The sequence below is a fragment of the Equus quagga genome, chromosome 2 (assembly GCF_021613505.1).
Source record: "Equus quagga isolate Etosha38 chromosome 2, UCLA_HA_Equagga_1.0, whole genome shotgun sequence".
Lineage (NCBI taxonomy): Eukaryota > Metazoa > Chordata > Mammalia > Perissodactyla > Equidae > Equus > Equus quagga.
This window is the reverse complement of record NC_060268.1, coordinates 140,902,993-140,924,154: the sequence shown is the minus strand read 5'-3', so window position 1 is coordinate 140,924,154 and position 21,162 is coordinate 140,902,993. Positions and strand designations below refer to the sequence as shown.

The window sequence follows — 21,162 nt, the reverse complement described above, 5'->3', positions numbered from 1 at the left end:
GATACAGAAAATACAAGAAAAAGATTTATTACTCATATGATAGGAGTTTCCTATGACAAAGAAAAAATTAATAAAACAGAAAAAATAATAAAATCTAGAATTCAAAAAAACTTTCCTGAAATAAGACTTGAATGAGGGGCCAATCCTGTGGCCGAGTGGTTAAGTTCCCGTGCTCCCTAGGGTTTCACCCGTTTGGATCCTGCGGGTATGGCACCACTCATCAGGCCATGCTGAGGTGTCATCCCACATAGCATAACCAGAGGCACTCACAACTAGAATACACAACTATGTACTGGGGGGCTTTGGGGAGAAGAAGAAGAAGAAAAAAAAGAAGATTGGCAATAGTTGTTAGCTCAGGTGCCAATCTTTAAGAAAAAAAAAAAACTTGAATGGATATGCCACATATATGCAGAAAATGACCCAGAATAGCCAACACAGAGATGTGTAATGTATGTTTTATAATATATAATACATATATTATAAAACTATTGGACTTTAAAGAAAAAGAGTAAATTCTTTGGAAATTCAAAATAAGAGCAACACCCACTGGAACAGAAAACCGATTTGTCATTACGCTTTTTGACAGTAATCCTTCATGGAAGAAGAAAATTGAGCAAAATGTTTCAGTCAAAGAAAGAAAATATGAGTCAAGGCTTTTATATCTAGCCAAATTTATCTTCAATTATAAGGGCCTCAGAGAAACTTTACTTAATGCACAAGAACATAGGAAATGATGTTTCTCTGAGTCTGCTCTGAGGACTCTGCTAGAAGACAAGCTACACATAATTAAATAACTGATTACCTTGCTGGTATTAACAGGGATAAAGCAATATTACTTCCAATCAGATGTGTGGGAAAAGGAAGCAGATGAAGCAGAAGCAACGCTCACAGTAGGAAATATACAAACAATAGCCAAAAAAAGGAGGCTAGGTGTATTATGTAAAGTAAAAGTAGGCCTTACAACAAGCGTCAGCAATCTACAGCCCCTCAGTCAAGTCCAGCCCTTGGCCTGTTTTAGTAAGAAAAATTTTATTGGAGCACAGCCACATCCATTTGTTTACCTGTTGGAATATAACCCACACTTTTGTTTACATATCCTCTCTCCTTCCTTTTCAAGTACTATAGTAGAGTTTCAATAGAAACCCAGTGGCCCAGAAGACCATCTCAGTAGTCACATTTTGAGTATGATAGAGAATCAACTTATTTTAAAAACAAGTGAATAAAAGAACATTTTTTTTTCCTGCCTTTCCTATAGGAGCAGGACCTCAGGGTAACCAAATATCTGATACAGGGAAGTCTCTCTTTACAGAAATATTTTGGCTAACAAATATACGAGAAAGGAAAGGAAGGAACTAACAGATAGGAAATGGCCATCCGAGGCTGCATCTCTCACAAAAGGAAGAGCCTCAAAGGGACTTGTGCCCCCTTCAAGAGGCAGTGAATATCAACTGCGATTTGTTTTTTCTTAAAAAACCTGGATCTATTCAAGACTCCGGGTCTAATTCCCAATTTATAGGAACTAAAGGGGATGGGGAAAAACACGCAATGACCCACTGAAGATACAGTCATTGAAATCCAGTCTTCAGAAACTTCGGTCTTGAACAAATAATATTAAGGTGAATAAAAATGAGTGACAGCGGTAAAGCTTATAGATTAAAAGAGACTTAAAAGACTCACCAACCACTTGCAATGTATGAACTTTATTTGGATTTTGATGTGAACAAATTTTTAACACAAATATTGGTTGGATATTTGTTGATATTGAGGAATTTCTGTTAATTTGGGGGAAGTAATAATTGCATTGTGATTAAGTTTTAAGGGTCCTTATATTTAAGAGATACATACTGAAAAATTTACATATGAAATGTTATGTCTCTGTCCTGATTCAGATTAATGGAATGAGGAAGTAATTGGGAGTACAGATGAAAGATTTCCCAGGACTTGATAATACTGATTTTGGGTAGTTGATATGTGGAGGTTCATTATAACAGCCTGTGTAATTTTATTTGTGCTGGAAATGTTCCATACAAAAATTCTAAAATGTTTTAAATACTGCTGGTGTCAAATTTTGGAAATGAGTTTTAAAATTTTTCTATTTTCATTATTAATTTACATTTAAATATTAAATCCAGTTGCAGTATAGCTGTAAAACTTACTTTGAAAGTTGGCTTCATTAATAAATTCTTGGTAAAGAAACCACAATAAAATACTTCTTTAATGAATTAAATTTATTCTCTGTACTCCTTTATTCATATGATGTGTGGTAGAGCTAAAACCATTGGGCCACTAATTCTGAAAAAGGGACGAACCTTTAAGCAATTAATTCACCTCAGTTTACATAACGGTCTTATTATTTGCATGTATAATGAACTAGGGATTGATTACAACCCATTAACAGTCATTAATACGTGAAACTGTGTTAGAAATACATGGGTTTGTATTTCACACACAAGAGGCAAAAGGTAGTTGTGAAATGATAGTAACAATATTCAAAGAATCAGGCATTAAACAAACTAACATTCAGCTTCTAGACATCACCCATTTCTGAGAGGATAATTCGTGAATTTCCTATTTGGTCACCTCTACATACATAACGGGGCACATATAAGTATACACGTGTCCATTAGCTAAACTTTTATTAGCCTTAGATTTACATATAAGCAACAGTCAATGGGAGTTAGTTATATTATATTTACATACGAGAACTCAATATATCTCTATTCCTAGAAATCAGAGCTATTTCTTGAAAAGTGCCAAGTTCTACAACCTACATATTTAGCAAAATTTCCTTCTTAAATCTAACTCTTCCTTTGTTTCAAAGAAAGATGACAAATTTTCAATTAACTTTCACATTTATTTTTATTTGCAAAAAGTAGTTTACATTATGTAATTTGGACCTTCTCTAGCCTTCTGACTCCTGGTCTAGTCAATTAGATTTACAATTCGGAGCATCCTCTATATTTTATAAAAATATAATTGCCTGCAGTTTAAAGATTTCACAGACTCAAAGAACTGGTCTGCTATTTTTAAACAATTCAATTATGCAAGTGATGCATAATCATTGAAGACAACTTAATTCCTTTAATGCCAAAGATACACTGTATATAATCTGATTTTTTCAAATGATTTGGTTGTACCTGTACAAGCAACTGTGCACTCCTCGACACTAGACCTTGAGATTTGAAGTAAATGAAAAGGAGTGGTTTATTTTTACGATCATTAATTGCTGAACTGATAAAGAATATTCTATAATGCATCTTCCATCTTTTCTTCCCATCTTGCTCTCCTTTCTCTCATACTGCCTGGGCTCTATCGTTCTGGCATGAACATGTGTACCTTGCTCTCGCTCTCACACTTTCTTCTGTTTTGCTATCCCCCTTCTAAGATGCTGACTGATGGAGTGCTGAGATAGGCTGTCCAGGGATGGTCCCAGAGTAAAAGACGAATGTTTCAGATCCCGCTTCCCACTTCTCAGTCTATCTGCACCTCTATTCTACTAATGGTTACAATTAAATCTAATTTTCCTGAGTCTTCCAGATTCTAAAAAGTTGATGTGATTACAAAAAAAGTGATGGATTGCTTAAAGTGCAAAGGAGTATTACTACAATAGATGGGAAAGAATAGCATTTACCCCATTATTGATAACATCTCTCAGAATCTGTGCTGGCCCCCTTTACAAATTGGCTTTTATTTGCTTCCCTGTGTGGGTAAACTATATCACACTGAAATGTTGGAAAAAGATTTTGGAGTCAAGATGTGAGCTTAAATCTCCAACTTTTCATTTATTGACAGTGTCATTTTTAAAAAATCACTTCATTTTTTCTTATCACGTCTTTGTAAAATAAAGATAAAAATTCCCATCACCCAGAAATGGCTGTGAATTAAATATAATGCAACATATAGATTACGACAAGTGTTAGTCACTCATTTTGAGATGTTTTCCTCTGCTTTAAGAAAATACATAGGTACCAGAAGCCACATAATTCAGGGAATGTCTAGCGATCATGCACCCATTAACAATACACAGTCCAGAGAGTTAGCCGGAACCTCTCTGTGGAATTAAGAATGAGATTTATTATCTAACACACACAGGTGACAGTATTCTACAATATTGTATACAAAGTTTGGAAATAGTGTGCTACTGTCTTGACATTTCAGAGATATGAAATCACTCCCTGATTGCCATATATCAGATATTAAAAAGAATGGGCAAACATCTCTGAGTATTAATAATCTTCCTACCTTTTACACTGACAACTTTATTTTGACATATGTATTTCATTAGAAAATGAGCAGAAACATCATAAAATTCTTTTAAAACCTTTACGTAAGATAACCTACTTTTCGAAGGAACTCGGAGATTAGCGAGGACCACTTCCAGGGAATCAGCTTGGACTCGAAGTACATAGCTTGTCCTTGTTTCATAATCCAGAGGGGCGTTTACATAGATGACTCCAGTGATGTTATTAATTCCAAACATATCTAGAATTAAAATACAATTCCTTGGTCATTTTCTTCCCACTATAGGGAAAAATCTCTTTAAAAAGCACTGTGATTTGAAAAACATCTATTTGTAATAAGAGTAATGCATAAAAGTTACAAAAAGCTGGCTTTTGGAAACTATGTTCCAGCTCTTTGGCAACTATGTTCCAGAAATTATCAATATCAGCGTTTCCTTAAGTGCATGCCTTGAAGCTCCAGTTTTTTTGAGATACTCCCAGAAATCAATGTTTCTTTGGTCAAGAACATTTGGGAAGCAATACATGCTATATCCCTCACTACAGATTCAGATGGTCCTCTTTCATACCAAAGGCTTTCAGAAATTCTGTTTTGAAGAAACCCATTTAATTTAGTTTAACCAAGTATTTTAAGATCTTAATGGATTATTACACTTTTTATTTAATGTATCTTATTATTTTGTAGATTTGGTGTTCTGCTAAGAACATTTCAGAGAAAAACAGATAATTTAATATGTTGGTTATCTAGAAAATATAATTTAATATTCTAAATATCTTAAAATATTTTGTCCTGTCTATTTTTTAAAATAAGTTTGCTGATATATATTCGAATGAAGAGCAAGGGACATTGGTAAACTTCATAATATCCTACCTCTTGCACACTCTTTATCTTTTCCTCTCTTTACTTTTCTCCATAGCATGTATTACTACCTAAATACTACATATTTACCAGTTGAATAATTTTTATTGTCTATCTCCTCTTATTGGAGGATTAAGTTCTATGAAGGCAAGGATCTGTGTTATTCACTGCTCTATGCCTAGTGGCTGGAAGAGCACATAATACATAATAGATGCTCAATAAATATTTCTTGTCTGAATTAATAAATATCTGTTGAAATATTTAATAAATGAATGAGTGCAAAAATAGTCATTGTCGGGGAGAGAGGGTAATAAGTGGAGCCACTTTGCTATCTCCAAGGAAAAACAACAGACAGGATCACAGAAATAAAGTAGCAGAACAGACTGAGAAATCACAGCTTCAGTCAGATTTCGGAAGTCCAAGGAGAAAGGAAGTTTTGTAATATTTAGGGAGGAGGCACAGCAGCACAGAAGAAAAAAAGAAGAAAGCAGTAAAAAAAAGTACAATGTTGAGAACTTGCTTCGGGGGCAGTAATTTCTAGTAATGGTTAGTTATCGAAATACTTGAAAAAGGCCTTCATAATTTCCTTGCAAACTTCTTAACAGCATTAATATTCATTGACTTATTAAATATGTAATATTCATTTATTTATCAAATATATATTAACTATTTTTGGACTGCCTACAATATGCCAGACCATCCAGCTTATCAAAAGGGAAAGAAAGAGGACAAGTGACCTGTGGATAATGGGAGAAACAAAGAATGTGCGAGAAAGATTGAGCTATGGACTTACTCCTAGAGACTAGCAAACCGTTCTATTCTCAGGGGAAAATGATCGGTAGACAAATCTCATATTATTTATTTACTTACAACTGTTAATTGTATGTCTAATTTAACTGTTTGAGAAATCATATTATACGACATACGTGGCTTTTATCACAGATGTGTCTCTTTGGGCACTCATCATTTATGATTCTAATATTTCTTCAGGATTAGCTCAGGTATGACACGGAATAAGGGTCATGGATGGTACAGGGAAGGGACTAGTATAATTATGACCAAAAGCTAAAAAAGTATGATGCACTAATTTTGAAGAAATGTCATTAAAATCTCCCTAAATGAATAGGAAGAGAAGCTTTCCAGAATTGGATATCTAGTATTTCCTAAGGGGAAAGAAATCACTTTTGTTAATATAATTGGATATTTAATCATATTTGGCACCTAGTTAACAATTACATTTCAGTTAGACAGGTTATTATTAGAGGAATAGAGTAAACAATAATTCAATATGAAATTCATTCCAAATCTCAGTTTAGTGGTTTATGGTGAAAACAAAGACTAAACAGCTGCTTACCTTCTTCATTTCCTGAAACAATGGAGTACACAATGCTCTGATTGATGGCCGCCGCGGAAATGACACCAACCATAGTCCCTCTGGTGGCAAGTTCACTTACTGGAGGAGGTCTGAAGGTTTAGAGAAAATGATTAATTTTTTATTTTCCATATTTTGCCATGACAGACTTTTGAATTTAATAACAGGATGAGTTAGTTTATGTGTGTACATCTTTATTTGAATAATACTATTTTCTGAAGTTTTTAAGGAAGTACCAACCTTCAGACTCCAGCTCTAACAAATTATGTTCAAAATCATGCAAATGCTCTGTTAAGAATGTCTTGTCACCTGCCTTGTTTTTCATTTAAGATGGAACACACTGCTATTTTATTATGTTCCAAATGTCATACAAAATTTTCCTCACTTGTCTCTAAAGCATCTTCTGGACTGAAAGTAGTAAATGGATACAATTTTCTACTTCAACTTGCTAATGTTAAATGTTGGTTGTGTTGTTGATGTATGTACGTAAAAATGTACTTTTTTGTTGTTGATGAGGTACATAAAAATATGTTCTTGATGATGTGCATAAAAAATGTTTACCATATTTAAGCAAATTGCTTCCAAATGTCTTTTTCTAGTCTTTATTCTTGCTCTATTGTAAAGTTCTAACTGTACTAAAAGTATTTGAATGAATGGCACCACAAAATTCACATTTCTTTTGAATTCATTTATTTTGCTTAACTGTAGCCACATTATGTCCCCAGTACTATGATATTCACTTAATTTCAAAAATATATTTTCAACAACACGTTATCTCATTCTCAAAATCTCAATTTTATTGTACAATATTCGTCACTGTAGCTAGGCCATTATAACTTTATCTTCATAAATTAATGCAAAAAATCTCACTTTTATAATTCACTGATGTTTATATCATCCAGCTCCAATAGATCTATAATTAAATATAAGGTTTAAAAAATATCTCTGAGTCTTTTCATAGTCTAGTCAATCTATCTAACCCAACTGATTTCTACAAGATTTGCCTCTTTTCTCAAACTGATAATATAAATCTTATTGTCATTTCTTTCACATGGTCTTTTTCTTTCAATACTTACTCTTTTAATATTATCTCTCATTTTTTTCTTCATCCTCTCAGTTCTTCTAAACTAGATTACATTGTGGAATTATATTGTGCCTTCACTGAAGTCTTTTATAACAAATCCTGAGCTACAAATATAGTCTGAAAACTTAATTACATACAACCCTTCATAAACGTCTTGTCCAAATTGCTATGTTCTTTGCCACTGTAGTCCATATACTTAAATGGCTAAGTTACCTAAATGTAAAGTAATGTATCTTACAGATGCTCCAGCACCTAATGGTGGTCCATATATTCATTGCATGGTCAATAACTATTTCCTGATAAAGAATAAGAACTAATGTATAGAATTTTTAATGAAAATTATAAAGTATGTATGTACTTTACTCCCCTGCATCTTTTCTGCTTTCTCTTGTTAACAGCATCCAGATATTGCTTTAGATAACCACCCCTCCTCCATTCTCAGTCTAAGTGGTGAGTAGAGCTGGCCCAATCCCCAGGGTATTTGGAAAGGCATATTACCTATCACTGGCCAATGAGGACAATTTATCTTTTCTCAGTGTTCACGTGTGGTACATGTTTCCTACATAGCCAATGAAAATATTGCCCAGGAATTTTACTGTAACTATTAGAAAAAAAGATGGTTTTTTTTTGGCTAGAATTTTAATGTTTGTACCTTATGAGAAGGTTCTTCTTGTTAATGACACCAACATAAATGAAATGACTAAGGTTGAAAATAGATCCCCTACACTTTGACTAACATTCTAGATGCTGCTATACGTGAAGCTGGCAGGCTCATCATTTCACTTACTGAAAAAACAAATTCTCTTCTTTTTCTCCTTTATCTAGGATTTCTATCACTTCCAATCAAAAGAGTCCCAACTAATTTAAAAAAATGTAGATTAGAAAATGATACAATTGTCTATGTAGTCGCTTCTTAAGTAAGGTGTCTGAGATAACACAATTACATTTTATAAACATTTATTTAGTCATTGTCATAGTATTAGTTCAGTGAAATAAAGATGCCTTGAACTGAACTGGTAAGCTTGAACTGAAAATAACAGTAGTCAACCACAAAAAGAAAAACACTTACAGAAGTGACACTAAGCTTGATTTTAATGGACTATTTTTTATTATGAATAGATACATTTCTGTGCTATATATTAGATTATAAATTGGCATTAAGACAATTTGCTATTTGTCACATTGCTTAATGGCTCTCCATGGTGATTGTGAAATAAAAAACCTGGAAACAGTTAATATCAGAAAGCTATGGAAATACAATAGTCTCTAAAATCCTCAATGATCTCTCCCTTCTGGTATTCTTACCCTGTGTATTCCTCTCCTCTTGCAAGTGGGCTAAATAATGACTTGTTTCTAACCAATAGGATTCAGCAAAGTAGGTGGAATGTCACCTTGGTGATTACGTTACTTAAGATTATAACTTGTAACTTTCTTCTTTCTCGTAGACTCTAAGCATCTCCCTTGCTGGATTTAATGAAGTAAGTGGACATATGGAATTGTCCACGTGGCAAGATACTGGAGGTGATATCTGACCAACAGCAAGGAACTGAGGCCCTCAGTCCAACATGCCACAAGTAACTGAATCCTACCAACAACCACATGAGCTTGGAAGTGGACCCTTCTCTAGTCAAGCCCCAGATAAGACTCTAGCCCTAGCTAACAACTTGATTCAAACCTGGGTGAAACTATGAAATAAAGGACACAGGTAACCAATTTCTGACTTACAGAAACTTCAAGATGATATAGGTGTTGTTTTAACTCATTAAGTTTGTGTTAATATTGTTATGTTGCAATAGACAGCTAATATACATGGCTTGAATGTTAAGAGCAATGAACTGACAGATCAAATGACATACAATTTGTTTGATGTAAGAAAACATCCGTTAGTCATATTCTCGGATAATTTTCATAAACTGAATTTCTTTTTGTGGAAGTAGGTACCGCTTAAATTGTTTACTTGTCTTTTTACTATATGAGATAAGAACTAAATTTTACACTTTTCATAGTTAATTTGTTTCTTAATCCTCATAAAGTACAGAAATATGAAGTCTGCAGCTAACGTACCTTCAGCTTTTACATTAGAAAAATGCCATCTTTTATTTCAAACTTCAAAAATAATATTTTATGGCTATTTCTGTACAATCAGGATGGAAATGATTAATACTGGGAAAAGTAGCTGGCATAATTTAAGAAGGAATTTAAATCCTATGCATACCACTAAAAGCATTTAAAATTCTACTTGTTAGTAAATGTTTAAACAGATTTACTTCTACAAAATATCTCCTCATTAACCTTTGTCTTAATTGTTCCAACACAGTTTCTACCACAATCAAAACATGCTATAAAAATGCAATTTTCTCCTGGCTAGAATGAAAGGAAACTCTATGATAATGAGCATTAGATTACAAAATTTCAATTCTTTCCTATTTATTTCAAGGCAGGACTCTTATTATTTTTGTTTTATGCTGTGGAAAGTATCACTTAAATGATTGGGGAAAATTATATATCCCTTTTGGAGTCACATATAACTGGCATACAAAATGAAGGAGTTGGTATAATAAATCAGGATCCATAAAATCAGATGACAGAGAGGACAGAAAGATAACAAAATTGAATAAAATGGGCTGGTCATAAACTAATGGGAAAAGAATGGAAGTAAGGAACTGGACCCTGCATGCTCTATTTAATAAGGGTCACTACCATGCAATAATGCAAGTCTACTGTGATTTTAAAATGGAAAAAAGAAATTCAAATTTTTATGTGAAGTCTATGAGCTTTTACATTTTTGCAGCCAATGGGAATTTATTTTTTAAAGCATCATCTGACTCAATTTGATTAATGGGCTGACAGTTTATGATTTTTAGAGTAAACTATCCGTAAGGTACTTTCCAGTTCTACTATTCTGAGTCTGATATAACGTGATTCATCATTCCCTCTCTCCTTTCTGTTGAGTACAATCAAAATCTATTGATTAATTTCAGAAGCAAAGAATTATGGCCAAATCAAGGATTCCACAAAAGTCTTTTCATTTTTTTTTACAAATCTTTCTTTTGCTATTAATTAATATAGTTACAATTCACCTATTTTATAATAACAATGCATCATTATCCCTCTTCCAATTTGACTTTTTAACATCTAATTCAAAACAAATAGTTGTTGGCTGTCTGAAATTCAAGAATTCTACATTTTAAAGCTAGCTTCACTGCCGATAAAATTGAAAAGAAGCGCTCTTGCAATAAAAGACACTTGAAGGAGACAGGGCTCCATAGGGGAACTCTACAGCTCTCCTGATGAAGCATAAGCGTCAAGGGATCAACTGGGTTTCCATTCCCCAGAAAAGGATTGATAAAAGAAATGATTTTGTTTTTAACGGATAACAACTTTGAACATTGGAGAGACGGATAGTTTCATATTTTTCAAATGCCTTTGGGAAGGGCCTTCACCAGAGGTTTTTTTACAAGGCTTGATCTGAATTGGGTTTGATGCCCATGTGTCCCGACATATCTCTGATGGCAGCAGAGGCTCCTATTTATCCCCCAAGGGCAACACTTTGGGCGGTAGTCTGACATTTTAAACAAAACCCATACATTTCGACTAAAATTCCCAAATCACCTAAACTACTACATAAACAGAGCCTAAATAATATTTCAATTAAAAAAAGTCAGTTAAGATAGATATCAAATTTAAGTTTTATTAGTTCATTATCTTACTATTTGCATTGTTCTCACCACCTCTAAATTTTACATGTAAAACAGCAGCATATTTTTGTTTTAGTTAATAGACTTTGTTTTAGAGCAGTTTTAGGTTTACAGAAAAATTAAGCAGAAGGTATGGAGTTCCCATATGCACCCCCCCCAACCCTAGTTTTGCCTATTATTAACATCTTGCATTAGTGTGTTCCATTTGTTACAAATGATGAACCAATATTGACACACAATTAACGGAAGTCCATAGTTTACGTGAGGCTTCATTCTCTGTGTTGCATAAACTCGATGGGTTTGGACAGATGTATATTATCATATATCCACCATTACAGTATCACACAGAATAGTTTCAGTGACCTAAAAATCTCCTGGTCTTCACCTATTCATCCCTCCCTTCCCCTGAAACCCTGGAAACCACTGAGTTTTCACTGTCTGTATAGTTTTGCCTTTCCCAGAATGTCATATAGTTGGAAGCACACAGTGTGTACACTTTAGACTAGCTTCTTTCCTTAGCAATATGTGCTTAAACTTCCCCCATGTGTTTTTGTGGCTTGATACTTTTTATTGCTGAATCATAGTACATTGTATGGATGTACCACCAACAGCTGCATTTCGGTAAGAAGAAAATTGATCAAAATAACTCCAGATTTGTTGTTTAGAACTACATTTTTGCAGATAAAGCAAGTGTGACCCAGAAAAGTTAGCTGCTGCAGAATTTATACTCAAAATACGTACAACATAATTTTCTTATGGATGTATAAACTTATTCATAGATATCTAACATTTCAAATTGATGTTTTTAATATATAGATTGCAATAAATCCCTCTCAATTAAATACTTTTTAACACACCTGAGTCATCTGAATAACGAGTATACTAAAATAACAGAATTCGCAGTTTCCAAATGTTAGACCCAGTTTTTACAGTATAAATATAGATGAAACAATTAGTCTACAATTTAAAATCTACTTTTACTGCTGGGTTCAAGAAGTAACGATAAAAGTAGATGTTATATGTGTTGCATAAAGCTCCTAATTATTTTAAATGCCGTGCAGTTTAGGATATAAAAGTGTTTGTAAATAGATGCTATAAAATTTCACTGGGATTCAATCTGGCTCTACTGCTTTCTTTCTACTGAGAGACAAATCTAATTTATTTTGACATGTTTGAATTCAATATATTTGCAAATCAGTACCAATTAAGGAACTGTTTTTATATCTACTATGAGGGAATTTAATGAAAATGAGAAGGAAAAAAACACCCACTGGAACTCCTATTATTTGTAACCTTGGAGTAATTGCATCAGGGTGATCTAATTTTACATATTTAACTGAGAAAAGCAGTTTAAAAAGTACATGAATCAGGAGAGAGATGCCAGCTTTCCCAGAATTCTTAGATAGACTGCAGCTAAGAAAGTTAATAAAGGACCAAATGGTTAGACCTTGTTTCTTCACATATCTTCCAAAGTGTGCTTGCTGTTGTTAAGAGTTTTGCTTCTATTCAGATTCATGAAGTGACCTCATCTTGAAGACAAGAAAACTGAAGTGTTGAGCAAACAATTTCTCAAGTTGAGAGACCTACTTGAAAGCTAAATTTGCTACCTAGAGAGTGTGTGTGTTTCATTTATTGTTCTCATTAATAGAGTTTATCTAATCTCTCTAACTTTAAAATCTTAAGAATTAGCTGAACTTATTAAGAACTTATTTAAATTTTCAGACTTTCTGGATCATGCTTAAAGATTCTGATTTAGTAGGTCCACGGGGTCAGACCAGGAATATCATTTGTAAAAAGTTCCCATGTGATTCAGACGCTGGTACTTTGAAAATCATAATGGACTTCTCTCTTCTGGTTGCCTTCCTCCTTCTCTTTCTTCCCTCACTCTACTCACCCAGCTTTAGCCCTAAAACTTAGAGCAACGGATATCGTTTCAACAGACTAGAATGAAGCTAAGAGCACTCTCCTCTGATTCTAATAGACGTGAGTTTGAATTCTGGCTCTCTTACTTACTACTTGTGTGACCTTGGGAAAATTCTTAACATCCCTGATCTTATTTCTTAATCTGTAAAATGGGGACATTATTTACTTTAGAAGATTTTCGAGTGTACTAAAGGACACAATGTGTACCAAAAGCTTTACTTTCACCTGGCATATAGCAGGTACTCCATAAATTATGGCTATTATAATACATTATTTTATAAGCTCTACTTCTAGAAGTTTAGCTTAAATATAATATGCAAGTTTGTCTCATAAACAGTAGGAACAATGACAATTAAAACTTGAATACTTTTAGTAAGTAATATCTATCCTGGCTAATGTTGTAGATTATGTCTTATCCACTCTGATTTTCCCTTTCTAGTTCTCAATCATACATCAATTTTACATCTGAAATGGGGATAATATTTTCCTTTTTACTATTTTTACAACTTTACATCCATGGACTTTTTTTGGCTTTATTCAAAAACAACGACCATGCAGTAGGATTGGTACAGGTAGAGGTTGGGTCTGAGACTTAAAAACAACAAGAAGAAATTCACTCAAAATCCAATTATTTAATCATGGTGGTTTACTCATATGTTCCATAAATATTTATTGAGCACATACCATGTGCTTGACGTCCACTAAGCAATAAAGATTCAAAGACAGGAGAGAGGAAGTGGATTGTTCACTCATGGAGCTTAAAGCCTCGTAGGCAATGCAGACAGTTGTGTAAACAATTATAGTAAAATGCGGTAATTGCATTAATACCAGATCCCTGGTTAAAAGGTCAGTAGTAAACATGGTATGCATCATTTATATTTTATGTTTCCCAAATACCTACAAACTAACTGTGAGTGGAATTGGGGACTGCATAGTTTGAAGGAATGGCTAGACCAGGCATATTCATTTCTGGCTGATTGATTTACTTAATAAAAGTAGGCTACCACGTAGGTATTTATATACTTTGTAATGATCTCCGAGAAAACAGTTTTGTATTTTGGCTCTTTTGCCTATATAAGAGTGGTTCCTTTTTTCCTTTATAGATGAATTTGTACATTTGGGCTTTTTCAAGGGCACAACAGTAAACTTTTTAAGCAGGATATCCAATACTTTTATGTGTTATTTTCTATTGACTAGACTAGACTAGATTTTACACTTTTAGTTATGAAATAAAGATAAGAAATCACCATAGACTCTTAAAATATATTTCTATAGTCATACAAATAACATCAAAAAAGAGAAAAAAAGATACTTAGAGCATTTGATATTTCAATTCAATCCTACTTTAACAATTAAATGAATGTATTACCTCAAAAAGAGCATAATAAAAATAGACATTCAAGGTCTGACAGAATTTTTAGAAAAAAAAGAGATAAATAATTATTTCATTGTGTTATTCATACCATAGAAAGATAGTAAACACTTACAATCATGCCATCTAGAAAGGACGATATATAGTCAGTATTCAATATCTTCAGATAGATAAATTCATCACTATTTTAAGGAGTACTTCATTTCTATTTAAATTTTTGCTAAAGAAGTTGCAACTAATACATTATTTCTAGATTTAGTTTTTATTATGATGAGGAAAACCATAAACAAAATTCTTCCCCCTGAACAATCACTAGATTGTTAAGCCCAAAACAATGAAGCACTAAAAAGGAAAAAAATAGTTTTCTGTTCTTCTTTAAATGTTTTAAATAATTAAATACTTCAAGCATAATTAAAATAAGGAAGTTACTATAAGACACATATCTGTCTCCAGATTTAACTGATTTTAAATATATTTTGTATTTAGTTAAAAAATCATGGAAACCATCAACAAAACGAAAAGGCAATGTATGGAATGGGAGAAAATTTTTGCAAATCATATATCCTATAGGGGGTTAATATCCAAAATATATAGGGATGCATACAACTCTAGCAAAAAGCCAAGCAATTTGATTAAACAATGGGCAGAGGAACTGAATAGACATTTTTCCAAAGAAAATGTACAGATGGCCAACAGGTACATGAAAAGGTGCTCAAGCTCACTAGTCATCAGAAAAATGCAAATCAAAGCTGTAACGAGATATCATCTTACACATGTTAGAATGGCCACCATCAAAAAGAGAAGAGTTAACAAGTGTTGACAAGGATGTGGATAAAAGGGAACCTTTGTACACTATTGGTAGGAATATAAACTGGTGCAGCCATTATGGAAAAGAGTATGGAGGTTCCTCAAAAAATCAAACATAGAGCTACTATATGATCCAGTAATTCCACTTCTGGGTATATATCTGAAGGACATGAAACAACTAACTCAAAGAGACATCTGCACCCCCTGTTCATTGCAGCACTATTTACAATAGCCAAGACATGGAAACACCCTAAGTGTCCAGTGATGGATGAATAGATAAAGAAAATATGGTCTATCTATCTATAGACGTATTATATAATGGAATATATATATTATTCAGCCACAAAAGAGAAGGAAATCCCATTTGTGACAACATGAATGGACCTTGAGGGCACTATGTTAAGTGAAATAAGTCAGGCAGAGAAAGACAAATACTGTATGATATGATATCACTTATATGTGAAATCTAAAAAAACCCCAAACTCATAGAAACAGAAAACAGAGTGGTGGTTGCCAGAGGTGGAGTGTGTGGGGTGGGGGAACTGGGTGAAGGTGGTTAAAAGATATAAACTTCTAGTTATATGATAAATAAGTTCCAGGGATGTAATGTACAGCATGGTAACTATAGCTCATAATACTATATCGTGTATTTGGAAGTTGCTAAGAGAGTAGATCTTAAAAGTTTCAATCACAAGAAAAAATTGTAACTATAGGAGCTGATGGATGTTAACTAAACTTGTAGTAATCATTTCATGATACATATATATATATAACCATTATGTTGTACACTTTAAACCAATACAATACTGTATGCCAATTCTATCTCAATAAAACTAGAAAAAAATTACATCTAGGTCTCCCCTACCTAGTTCCTTTATCCATTCTCCATCTCTAGTTATTAAACTTTGAAAACAGCTAAAAAAGCCCAAGAGGTTGTTTTAACAAACAAAAGCGAGCATTGAAATTTCTCCATAAATATGATAATTTATTATTTAGAATCCATCAGCTAAAGATTTTAAATGTTGTTTTACCAAAGGCAGATTCACTGTGCTTACTATGCCTGATTGGCAATTTAAACATGATAATTTGAGAAATGAAAATAAATAAATAAGATAATCATGTAAAACCCCTTAATCCTGGAATCAATTTTTTAAAAATTTGAGGTGTTATAAAATTAGAAATAAATTGTGACAAGATCTTGAAGAGATTAAAAAAAAATCATTATGTCATCATGCATAAGAACACATTTTTCTCAATGAAATATTTGCATAAGATATTTTACTTTTCTAAGCTATCTGTTCTTCCAATTTTGTTAAAGAAGATAAGAGACGATTGGCATAATGTGATAGATTAAAATTAGACAAAATTTCCTTGCACTTCCTCCTATCCAGAGGTGGAATTTATTTTCCATCCCCTTGTATCTAGGTTATTTCTGCGATTATTTTTAACCAATAGAATGAGATGAAAATGACATTGTAGCTTCGATGAAAGTGAAGGCTTGTAGCTTCAGCTCTCATATACATGGGAAGAAAGTTGCTCTGAAACTGCAGGTGAAGAATTCCAGGGTAGCAAATTTGAGTATGAAAAACCACAGGGAAAAGCACATGGAGAGAAAGGCCAGGCCATCCTCATCATTCCAGCTGCAGGATAATGCCCAGGTCCTTGCAACTCAGAGTATCTTCAGAAAACATAAATTGTTTGTGTCTTAGTCATTATGTTTCAGGATAAGCAATAGACAGAGAAATTGACTTTTAGAAGTGGTGTGCTGTCATAGCAAAGATCTAAAACACATAGCATTTGTTTGGGGACTGACTGGCAGGCAACGTCTAGGAAATGAGCAAGCAGGCTATTAATGGAAGGTGGAGGAAGGGAGGACAAACCATTAGTGAAGGCTGTAAAAGTGATGAGAAAATAGTCATTCAAGGCTAGAAAGATGGCAACCTTTGTTTTGAAGCTGCAAAACAATTAGCAAAATTGTCACCTATGGTAACTTCAAAGAGAGGAGATGAGCTTGTGAACTAATGAACTTGTGGATATGGTTAAGCAGATTTCTAGACAGAATTTTGAAAAGGTCTACTGGCTTCTTCTAGCTGAACATAAGGAAGTACGAAAAAAAAAAGGAGCGATGGTTAGGAGTGTCTATTGCGGCTCTCCTGTTCCTGTTCTATCATTGTATTTTTAGGCAGACTTCCCTTTTCTTAGAGTGTTTACTTTCAAAAACTCACAATTGTAAATTCTTTCTCTGCCCCTTGGAGATATAAATCTTTTAAAAAGCCTCTTGCCAATTTTACAAGCCCAGGAAGATGTTTCTCAAGGACCCAAGAGCCATGACTTTGACACATGAAGGAAAATACATTCCCATCTCCTGGTTTCTGTGGGAGAGTAGGAGCCTAACTTTGGTAGGTATCCTGCTTCAGTTGTAAAACTTCCTCCATCCATGAAGATAGGAGAAAGTTTACTTTTCCTTTGGGTAAAGCCAATTAGCAAACACAGATGGCCTATGATTCCCCACCCCAGCTCCTTTTTTTAAAATTATTTTATTGAGGTCATATTGTTTTATAACATTGAGTAATTTCAAGTGTAAATTGTTATATATTGCTTTCTGTATAGACTGCATCATGCTCGGCACCAATAGTCTAGTTTTTATCTGTCACCAAAGATATGTGCACCTTTAGCCCTTTTGCCCACCCCAGCCACCTTCCCCTCTGGTAACCACTAATCTGTTCTCTTTATCCACATGTTTGTTTATCTTCCACATGTGAGTGAAATCATATGGTGTTTGTCTTTCCTGTCTGGCTTATCTCGCTTAACATAATACACTCAAGGTCCATCCACGTTTTTGCAAATGGGACAATTTTGTATTTTTTAGGGGTTAGTAATATTCCATTGTACATATATATACACACCCCACATCTTCTTTATCCATTCATCAGTTGATGGGTACTTGAGTTGCTTCCACATCTTGGCTATTGCGAATAATGCTGCAATGAACATAAGAGTGCATAAATCTCTTTGTATTGTTGATTTCATATTCTTTGGATAAATCTCCAGTAGTGGGATAGCTGGATCATATAGTATTTCTATTTTTAACTTTTCAAGAAATCTCTATACTGTTTTCCGTAGTGGCTAGGCCCCATCTCTCCAGCCCTTTGTTTCAGCCGAGTTGACTCAGACACTCTCCTATTGAAATAGCTTTGAATGAGTTCTTTCTTTCCTGTTTAAATTTGCCTGGTGCACTTTTTGCTGTGACAATAGTGTAAGTGGCAGCAGAAATACTGCCCAGCTAATCCACAGAATCATGAGAAATAGTAAATTACTGTTGTTTTAACTTATTAAATTTGGAAAGAGAGTTTTGTGGCGAAAGATAACTGGAAAAATCCTGCATTGAATAAAAACTCTGGTCATATATACCAGTCCAGTGGTCATCAAGCATTTATAGGATACCTATCATGAGCAAAGCCCCGTATTTAGAGGTACCAATGATGATATGATTCAGCTTACATGTGACAGTCCGTTTACGCTCATTTCCTTAGCTTAATTATTATGGAGTGCCCTCCTTGACTCCTGCTTTAGACAATAAATTACATAGTCTTGACTACATTAGACACTATGTGGATATAGTAAAGCAGAAAATTTAGCCCTCTCACTTAAGAAATTTATATTTTATTTAGTGAGACAAAATACATACATAATCAGAAGTTTAGTTCCTTCTGTTTTGAATTACACATCGTTGGCATTAATACACTAATTCCAGCTTTCCTTTGTTTGTGATTGTCTGATACATCTTTCCTATCACTTTATTTGTGGGCGTGTGATTTGGGCTTAAATATATTGTTTGGTGGCATAGAACCATGTGTGACAATAAATAGAATAAATAAAAATAAATATGCAGAAATGCAGTGCAGTATTAGAAGAGGGTGAAGTAAATGATGCAGCTATTAAGCACCAGAGGAATGGGGAGATGAATGACCACCATTATAAATTGGTGATATAAATGCCATGATTGTGAATCAACACTTAAATTGCGTAAAAATCTATTTTCCGTACAGAATGTGGAAGAACAGAGTGACCTTCTACTCACATTGCTTGTCTGTTGAACACCATTCAATGTCCTCAAATTTCTCTGTGATAATGAAGAGTCTTTAAGATGGCTTATGAGTACCTTCACAACCTGACTCTACCTATCTCTCCAGACTCATCACCAACCAACAACTTTCTCCCAGACATCTCTATGCTCTATATTGACTTTGAACTCAGAACATTCTACAGTTCTCCTCCCTCTGAGCCTTTGTGTATGCTACTCTCTCTAACTCATACAATCTTCCCCTGACTAATTCTTTTGGTCCCTCTTTAGGTTTCCACTTTAATACTCCTTTGTCTGGGGGACTGTCTTATGGGTCTCATCCATTTCTTTCCTCCACCACTGTTCCTATTCTAGGCCAAGCTGTCACTGTTCTTTGCTTAAAATACTAGTTTTCTTTTGACCAATTCATACTCATCCACTTTGACTCATTTCCCATCTGACTTCCAGAGAGTAGTCAGTCATCTTTTTAAAGTTCACGTCTACTTACATCTCTATCAGTCTAAGCTTCCTCAGCCCACAACATGCTTACCAGATTTCAATGGCTTCCCAGTGTTCATAGAATAAAACTCAAATCTTTAATATGCCCCAAATTTCTGCCTCATCTTACAGTACTTTGCCCTCATTCTCTCTTCTTTAGCCAAACCGACCTTCTTCAAATTCTTGGAATGGGTCTTCTTCCTTTCCAATTTAAGATTTTTATGCACTCAATTTCCTCTCAATTCCTGAGCCCACTATTCCTTCACCCACAAGGCTAATTACTATTCATTCATATGTCAACTCCTACCATTTCCTGAGAAATTTTCTCGGATATCCCCCAATGCTATGGTTGTGTACTTTGTTATAAGAGCTCATAGAACCATGTTCCTTTCTTTGATATCACTTATCAGTTTGTAATTATAATCTGATTCCTCTGACCATTTGATTAATTTCTGTCTACTACATAGATTATAAGGTCTCTGAGGGTAGGACAGTGTATATGTTGTTCAGCGTTATTATTTCCAGAGCACTATAAGTTCTCAATAATTATTCATTGACAGGATGAGGAAAGGAACAAATACCATTTGAATATAGCAGTCATTTTACCTCATTTGTAAATGTTTTCAATGTTTGTCTTCTCCAATACATTGTAGACTTTAGACAGACCACATCTGCCCTATTAACCATTCTATTTTATACTCTGTACATAGCATTGTATCTGGATAAACAATGTGTGTTGCAGAAATTAGTGGACAAAGATGCTGGATGAATTAGTAAAATTCAAGGAGAAATAATTTTAATTTTCTCACTTCTTCTACCTCATCCTATCCTCAACTGAAATCACAGCTCACAGAACATTCTGGGAACTTTGGGAAATAGGCAAGTAAAATATAGCATCAGTGAGATAGAAATAGTCTTCACAAACAATTCTGTGAAGGGCTCTTCTCTCTCCTGGCTATGTTCATGCTGGACATCAGGAACTTGACTCTAACGTGTGGGAATACATCTCTATATGACAATAGTTGAAGGAGTTAATTTGTTTATGACGATGATTAGAAGATGATATCAAGAATAACAAATTCATATTTGGTAATGAGAACAATATACCTTTAACCATCACACATATATTCAAGGCATTATTATTTAAATTAACATTCAAATTCAGTAGAAATCCATTTTCCACATTGCAATTAGAGTGATATCTCCCTAAGATTTTTTTTTTTCATCCAGAAACTAGTGATGATCCAT

At 33.9% G+C, this 21,162-nt stretch overlaps 1 protein-coding gene across 1 annotated transcript in view; it reads right to left on the bottom strand.

Annotated features, from left to right (window-relative positions):
- PCDH15 (protocadherin related 15) overlaps window positions 1–21,162 on the bottom strand; it is an 874,042-nt gene that overhangs the window by 110,753 nt on the left and 742,127 nt on the right. The window contains exons 26-27 of the mRNA XM_046654051.1: window positions 6,452–6,561; window positions 4,342–4,482 (exon numbers count right to left, since the gene is read on the bottom strand). Of these exons, the coding sequence (XP_046510007.1) occupies window positions 4,342–4,482; window positions 6,452–6,561 (251 nt within the window). The remainder of the gene's footprint in view (window positions 1–4,341; window positions 4,483–6,451; window positions 6,562–21,162) is intronic.